The sequence below is a fragment of the Quercus lobata genome, chromosome 7, assembly GCF_001633185.2.
Source record: "Quercus lobata isolate SW786 chromosome 7, ValleyOak3.0 Primary Assembly, whole genome shotgun sequence".
Classification (NCBI taxonomy): Eukaryota; Viridiplantae; Streptophyta; class Magnoliopsida; order Fagales; family Fagaceae; genus Quercus; species Quercus lobata.
In genome coordinates, this window is record NC_044910.1 from 28,132,877 (window position 1) to 28,140,867 (window position 7,991).

Here is a 7,991-nt window from a genome sequence, read left to right on the forward strand (position 1 = left end):
TTCTACGAATATTATTTCTTTTAATTGTAAATATAGTCTAGTTTTATTATATACATATGTTTAATTTCTATGAATGTTATGAATTTATGATTTTTTATAAGAATTATTGAAATACTAGATACAAGATGACCTTAAGATACTCAATCGAGTGTTTAGTTTGATTGTATTTATAAGTGTTGATAAAAATTACAACGACAAAAATTTTTGATAACAGTAATCTTGCAATATTATATATGAGTTATAACTTACTTTGGATTTAAGTTTTTTTATTTATTTATTTTTAATTTTTTATATAACAAATGCATAAAGACATGTATGTGTATATGTATGTCATGGTTTGAGTTTTTCTTGAATTACAAATCAATATGATAGTTTTACCTCAGTCTCCGCAAACAAAAATTCCTGACTATGCCCTTGATTCCCACATTCATTATTTAAATTGTTACATGCATTAGCAACTTTACACGAATCTCACTCATTCTGTGAGGCCTCATTTAACCCTTTGGGGTAACAAGCAATGAAAGAATAATTGGATTCACATGCTAAAACTCATACTAAGGACTAGGTGATTTGCATCAAGGGAGTCATATTATGTAAGTGAGTTTACAAGACCTAAACTTACAGAGATAAATCAATTTAGTGTCATAAGGCTCGTCTTGAAGCCAACACTACAACAAATTTGACTTTTTTCAAGGGTCAAAACCCTTTAAAAACCTTGAAAAATTTTATTTTAAGAGTCCAATTGACCCTTGATAACCTTCGAAACATATACCATCGAAAAGGAAATTTTAACGGCCTTCATGGCCCTTAAAACAAGTGCTCTAATCTTATTTTGAGGGTCAAGAGACCCTTAAATAACCTTTTACCAAGGTTTAAAAAATTTATATTTACAACCCTTGATAAATAAGGTTATTTAAGGGATCTCTTGACCCTCAAAATAAGATTTTATTTTATTTAAAAAAAAAAAACCACAATCATGCACAAATATATATATATATATATATATATACACACACACATACACAAAAATTAATAATTGTATGAATTTATATGATACCAAAAGTCAGATTAACCTTATCAATATTTATATGATCTAATTCAATAGTCAACAGGGGCAAGAGTTTTAAATTGTAAAAACAAGGTTCTTTGCACAATCTGACATGGCAGTAGGTGAACAGAACAAATCCTAATACATCCTATATAAGGCCAAACGTAATGAAAGGAAATAAAAATCGGTTACATGCACAGCTTTATATACGTGTCCCTTCCCAAATTCTAAATTCTTCACATGTTTCCTTATATCAGCAACCCAAATTAATAGCAAAGCCACCTGAAAAAAACAAAAATGGAAATTTCACAATCAGACTAAAGGAATAGAATATCACAACATTGAACTTTCAACAGATAAATCAGATATACATCAGCACCAGACTTTTTTTTTTTTTTTTTTTTTTTTTTTTTTTTTTTTTTTTTTTTGCAAAAATGGTAAACCAATCACAACAAGTCACACATATATTAAAACCATCTGCACTAGTGAGGGAAAAAAAGTTTCAGTTGACTACAGAGACTGTAAAAATACAATTATTCTGCTGGATTTTCATGACATTGAACTGCTCATCTTAGTAAAATAATTTTTATTATGGATGCTCTTATTATATTACTTATACCTAACACATATGAATTAATATGAACAAATAAAAGCATCAGGACAAATATAAATAAATTGATCATCCACCCAAGACCAAGAGAAAAAACTTGATCTCAAAACTAAGTACAGTTCCAGTTCCATGGTCCTGTAATGTAATGTAATATGGAAATAAAAGGAATACATACTTCTGGTCCATAAGGACCATAACTGAAAGAAAAATCAAACAAGAAATGAGTGTATCCATAACTGAAAGAAAGTTCTAAACAAATTATAATGAAACACACATATAAGTCAGCTCGAGTTATTTGATCAGAGACTGTTCTGTTATCTTAGATGATGGAATATGAATTTGGGACTAAGGATATTTTCAAAGATTTTTCAAGATAAGGATTGCAAAAGCAAACTAGTACCTATCTATTCTATCCACATAAACAGCTCAACAAGTCATTCCAAATTTATCCAATAGTACTAAAACAGTGACTAGCTTGAGTTGATCTTCATACCTACTATCTTTAGAACCATTCTATCTCACTGTTAGTTACTATCACAGACTATCTCCTTTACTATTCTAAAAACTTTAGCACCAGAAGCAAAAAAGATAGCAACCATACTTGTATCCTGATGTTGTATACACAAGAACTATTCGTGACTTGTTCTCGATAATAGGTCTCAGCTGTCTTCTTTCTGCCTCCAACAATCAGTGACGAAGAAACTGATCCTGAAACATATTTGGAGGCACTAATCAGGGGAAAAAAATGTAAACCTATATACTCCAAACATATGTCATTTATACTTAAAAGGAAAGATCATAAGACCTACACCAGACCTTTGTGAAACCAGGACTTGCAATCACAGCACAGCGGACAACATCAAAATCAACATGCTTCAAGAAAGCCTAAAACATATTGATAAAACACCCACATATTGATTAAACACCCACAGAAAGATTCTCAGTCAAATTGCTGAAATGAAATATTGGAGATAAGGGCCTTGAAATAAGAGATAATAATTTCCTATAACTTAATAACCATACCGACTCATAACCAGCAATAGCAGGTCCATGTTTTCGAGGAATTGAAGTTTCTATCTGTGAACGAGTAATTGTCACACTGTTAAATATTATTCACACAACATATGTTAGTTATAATTGTAAAGATACCATAAAGGATAAGAAATTAAAAATACTATATTGTATCTCATCTTGATCTCTTGCCCCTTTATCAAAGCACATGACCGCACTAGATTCATGGAATCTCCAAACGAGTATTAGATTAAAAGTAACACATTGTCTAACCCACACCAAGCTAGCTGCTCAGGAGGAAGAGCTGACTGTACACATGAAAATAATATAAGATAATTTGCATATAAGCTGACTGTACACAGGCAGTGTGCTAAGAGCCCATAAAAAAACAACAAACTATAGGCTACTCTAATCCTTTAATCAACAAAACTAAAAAACAATAAAAGAAAGAAGGGTAGGATACTAGGATGCCCCATGAAGATTAAAAAAAATCCATTTTGTTCGAGAAATTATTATAAGTGAGTTGCATTTCGGGCAGCAGTTAGCAGTATTTATACAATCTTTCCACATCACTTTAGAAGACAGCATCACTCTAATTGCAACATCAGCTCAGAGAACTGGGTTCTCACTAGGTATGCATTTAATTTAAAAAGAACTAAACCCACCATCAAATTTCCATTACAGTCAAATCACACTCAAAATTTTATAAAACCAAACCAATAATTCACTTGGAAAGACAAATAAACCCAATTCACGCTGTGGATGAACCCAACCAAAACAAATAAACCCCCCTAGTTTCATCCCCTTACCACTAACCTCCACTATTAGTAATCTCCCTCTCAATTTCCACAACCCAAAGCTGGTCATGGACATGACAACTGAAAAATACAAGAAGCTTACTAAATTTCTCTGATATACAGGCCTCTAATGTAACTAATATTGAATATAGCAATTCAGAGCAGATTCCTCGTTTGTTTCAAATTTCAATTAGCATAACACAACCATTAAATTTCTCGATCTTAAATCTCTAAGATCTAGCAAAAAATTAAATGAGAAATAATTTCCATTTGTTTGAACCAAATTTTACATGGAGTACTTGAAACAGAGTATGAAGTAACGAAAAATAATTCTATCGATTTTCTAAAAGAAAATTGAATCTGATTACATTAACAAGGAAAATATGCTCAGATGTAAATTTCTGCTAAAGAAATTCAAATGCGATTTTCCGTAATTGAAGTTGAAAGACAGAAAAATTGGAAATCTGATGATGATTACCAGAAGAAGTGAGTCCTGCTCAGTGATTTCAGCTTCCTTCGCTTTCTGTGCTACAACCTGAGGAAAACGATTACGTTATAGTGAGATTCTAAAGCGAATGATCAATTAGAAATCGAGATAGGGAAATTGATGATGAGCTCAGTTTTCTGAAAAATGTGAAACAAAAATAATGGGGAAATCGATGAAAAAGTGTGGGTAAACCAAAAAAAACAAAAAAATCAAAGACGAAATTAGGGTTTGTGATTCGTACCTAATCGGAGCTGAGAAACACAACGATGAAGAGTCACAAAACCGATATCAACTCGTGCCTAATCGGAGCTGTGCGATTACATACCTAATCGATGATCGTCGAGCTCTATGAGATCTCCATGATCGTCGAGCTCTATGAGATTTCCATGAGCTCTGTGAGATTTCTATGCTTTCTCAGTTTCATGCTTTCAGCAAGAGAGTGATAAGAGCTCTATGTGTTTGTGGGTTATGTTCTGGGCTTTTAAATTTTGTTGTGGGTTTTTTCAAGGGATGAAAATTTTGTTGTGGGCTTTTTTCAAGGGGTGAAAATTTTGTAATTTTTTATCAAGGGTTATGGGCTGAAGAAACTGCCGCGTTTTTTTTTTTTTTTTTTTTTTTTTTTCACATTTATTTCAAGGGTGATTTTATTATTTTGAGGGACCAAATAACTTTTGAAATAAAGTTGAGTAATATAGGGCCTGTTTGGGTAAGGATTTTTCATCACTCAATTTCCGTCACTTAATTTCCATCACTCATCACTCATCATTCATAACTCATCACTCATCACTTATTTTTTCACACTCATTTGGCAACATCACTTTTATTTTCATCACTCAATTTTTTCACACTATTCATGGGTCCCACACCTGTCAGCCAGTACAGTATTTTTTTTTTTTTTTAGCACCCAACTCACCGAAGCTAATATATATATATATATATAAAACCAAACCGAATAGCCAACCCAGGAAAAGAAAAAAAAAAAGGAACAACGCCAACCCAAAAAAAAAAAAAAAGAACAACACCAACCCAGAAACCGAACAGCCAACCCAGGAAAGAAAAAGAAAAAAAAAAAAAAAAAAGAAAACGCCAACCCAGAAAGAAAAAAAAAAAAAAAAAAAAGCTGAACAGCCAACCCAAGTAAAAAAAAAAAAAAAAAAAAGTCAAAAGGTGGTCAAAAGTTGCGGTTGTGGGTCCCTCATGTGTGTTTATTTACGGAAATGTCATTGAGTTATGAGTTATGGAAACTGAAAACAGCCTTTTGTTGTTTTCAGTTTCCATAACTCATAACTCAAAAATCAGAGAATTGAGTGATGGAAACAGAGTTATGGAAACAGAGTTATCGTTTGGCCAAACAACCTTTTTACTATGGGTCTCACCATTTTTGAGTTATGAGTTATGGAAATAGAGAATTGAGTTATCAAAAAACTCAATCCAAACAGCCCCATAGCCTTCCGCTCCTGTATTTATAAATTGTATCGACAGATTTTAGTAAACCCTCGATAAAAGAGGGTTGAAATAACTAAAGCTTGTTGTAGTGCAAATGTTTATCATAGGAATTACCGAATTAAATATTAACTATGAGAAGATGTTTGTCTCTATTGCTCATGTATCCTCTACTCACTCTCTTATTACAATTGTCCCGTGTCATTTTGATATTTTTTAGATGTATGTGAGGGCAAAATTTGGTATTTAGACTGTTTTTAGAAAAAAAATTTGTGAATAGTATGCGCGTCAATCTATTTAGTTAGTTGGACTTATTTTGGAACTCGAGTTTGTCAAACTCGATTTTGGGCTGGAAAGCAAATACTATAGTGGCGTTTTTTTGTGCCTATAGCAGCGTTTATAGAAAACGCCACTATAGGGTATATATAGTGGTGTTTTTGACAAACGCCACTAAAAAAAGCGCCTCTATAGTTTAAATTTTGGGCCGGAACTCAAGTTTGCCAAACTCGAGTTCCAAAATTAGTCCAACTAACTAAATAGTTTGACGCGCATACTGTTCACAAAAAAAGTTTCTAAAAACAGTCTAAACACCAAATTTTGCCTGTATGTGAGGAATGTCAGTTTACAAAAATTTTACTTGACAGGATAACCAAGAGTGGAGAGCACTTTATAGAAAAACTGCAACAGGGTAAGCAAGTACGAGGCTCAAAGGCTCAAACAAATTCTTAAACTATTACAAACAAATCACATGAAATTACAAGGTACATAAGAACACGATTGATGACAAAGCGGTCAATTATTATGCAGTAATATGCACCAACTTTGAGTGGCGAGTGTAAGTTCAACTATTTGGAAGCTTTACCAACCCCAAATCGATTTCGCAAAAAGGCAATCAGTTTGTCTCTAGGAGGTATATTTTCCTTGATGGCACTGATACTCACAAACTCATTAGCCCAATTGCAAAGTTTGGGAAATTTCTCCTTTCTCAACAACTCTACCCCAAAAGCTTCTTCAAAAATTTCAAGCCAGTAGCCTATGATGTTAGCAGCAATGTCTACCAGCCCTATAGTCTCTCCACCAAAATACCTCTGTTCCTTGAGCTCATTTTCTAGAAATTGTAGAAGCTCAGATGTTTCTTCCACAGCTTTCTCACGCTCTTTCTCTTCACATGTGCAAGATTTCCATATTGCAGACAAGTACTATTAAAAGAAAACAGAGAAAATTCAAATTTTTAGTGTTGAGATACCCTTTTTCTCCTTTTCTCTTGGTTGATGAATTATATCTCTCTTCTCTAATGAGTGTTTATAAAACTGATAAATAAATAAAAACAAAAAACAAATAAAATAAAATAAAAAACAAGCTCACGGACACAGTTTACGGTGTCTTTGACTGCAATGCACGCAGGGGTGCTTTTGGATGATTTATCTTTAACATACACAATTATAACAGGAAATTTACTGCCACTGAGGACCGAGGTTGTGAAGTTCACTAAGATTACCAAAAATAAATACGACAAGAACTAGAATTATAAAGCCACTCGAAAAACAGCTATTAGACTGGATGAAGGACTATTCTCATTTAAAAATTGATCAATATCATAGTAGTTTAAATTAATATTTCAATTTTTACAAAGAAAATTATAAATTTAAAAATATATTCATTGTTACGTCATTTAAAATTAAATGATATTTTTTTCATCAGTAAATCCAAAAAAAAAAAAAATTCTTAACTATAATTTGTTTAGGATATGACAAATTTATAATTTGGAGTAGCTTAACAGTAAATGGTATTTACCTTCTCGTCTATGAACTTGGCCCAGAATCGTGCATTGGCTCTTTCGTATGGATCTTTGGGCAAGATGGGATGGTCTTTCCAGGTCTCATCAATGTATTCCAGGATAACAAGTGACTCAGCCAAATGCTTTCCGTTGTGTACAAACACGGGAACCTTCTTGTGAATTGGGTTGTATTTGAGGAGGGAAGGGCTCTTGTTTGAAAAATCTTCATCAATGTATTTGTACTTTATTCCTTTCAGTTTTAGAGCCATCTCTACTCTGCGACTAAAAGGGCTTCCCCAGAAACCAAACAACAACACTTCTCCAGCCATTATGATTTACGACACTTTTTGTTTCTGCAATTAAAAGAGTTTGTAATGAGATTCAAATGCATGGCTCTACCTTCTGGGTCTGATGCCCTTTTGCTTTTAAAGCTCATAATCTCAATGGTTACTTGGTGGTTAAGCCTCTATGACTTTGGCTGTTGGTATTATTTGTGTTTATTGGTCAAAATGTGCGACTAGGTGGTGGTTGAAGACTTATTGGAGTGATAGACTTGGGGAAGAAGCTGCACAATTTTTTTACCCAAAAATAAAAAAAGAAAAAGCAAAAAGAAGCTGCACAAGAACAGTTAATGGATCGGTCAAATGCGAATTATTTTTCAAAGAGGGAAACCCCAACTTGAATTCATCTCTATAAATTTCAGCAAAAAAAATTCATCTCTATAAATATTATTATTTTTGATAATCTCGTCTCTATATATTTATTTATTCAATTTGATTTCTTGTTGACAATATAGAGCGTGTTTTAAGTGTTAATTT

At 32.7% G+C, this 7,991-nt stretch overlaps 1 protein-coding gene and 1 long non-coding RNA gene across 3 annotated transcripts; both read right to left on the reverse strand.

Moving 5' to 3' along the window:
• Positions 1–1,054: 1,054 nt before the first annotated feature.
• On the reverse strand, positions 1,055–4,426 carry LOC115951373. 2 transcript variants are annotated; one of them, XR_004083273.1, is made up of 7 exons: positions 4,195–4,426; positions 3,945–4,001; positions 2,834–2,977; positions 2,682–2,735; positions 2,475–2,543; positions 2,260–2,366; positions 1,055–1,330 (listed from the first exon to the last, which is right to left on the reverse strand). It is a non-coding gene; the product is annotated as an uncharacterized LOC115951373 (long non-coding RNA). The 2 variants fall into 2 exon arrangements; XR_004083272.1 differs by having other exon boundaries at positions 2,682–2,977.
• A 1,633-nt stretch (positions 4,427–6,059) lies between these two features.
• On the reverse strand, positions 6,060–7,751 carry LOC115954006 (glutathione S-transferase U8-like). The gene is made up of 2 exons (XM_031071855.1): positions 7,191–7,751; positions 6,060–6,595 (listed from the first exon to the last, which is right to left on the reverse strand). Exons 1-2 carry the CDS (start codon positions 7,500–7,502, stop codon positions 6,242–6,244), a joined length of 666 nt encoding a protein of 221 aa, XP_030927715.1. The 5' UTR covers positions 7,503–7,751; the 3' UTR covers positions 6,060–6,241.
• Between the last annotated feature and the right edge of the window lie 240 nt (positions 7,752–7,991).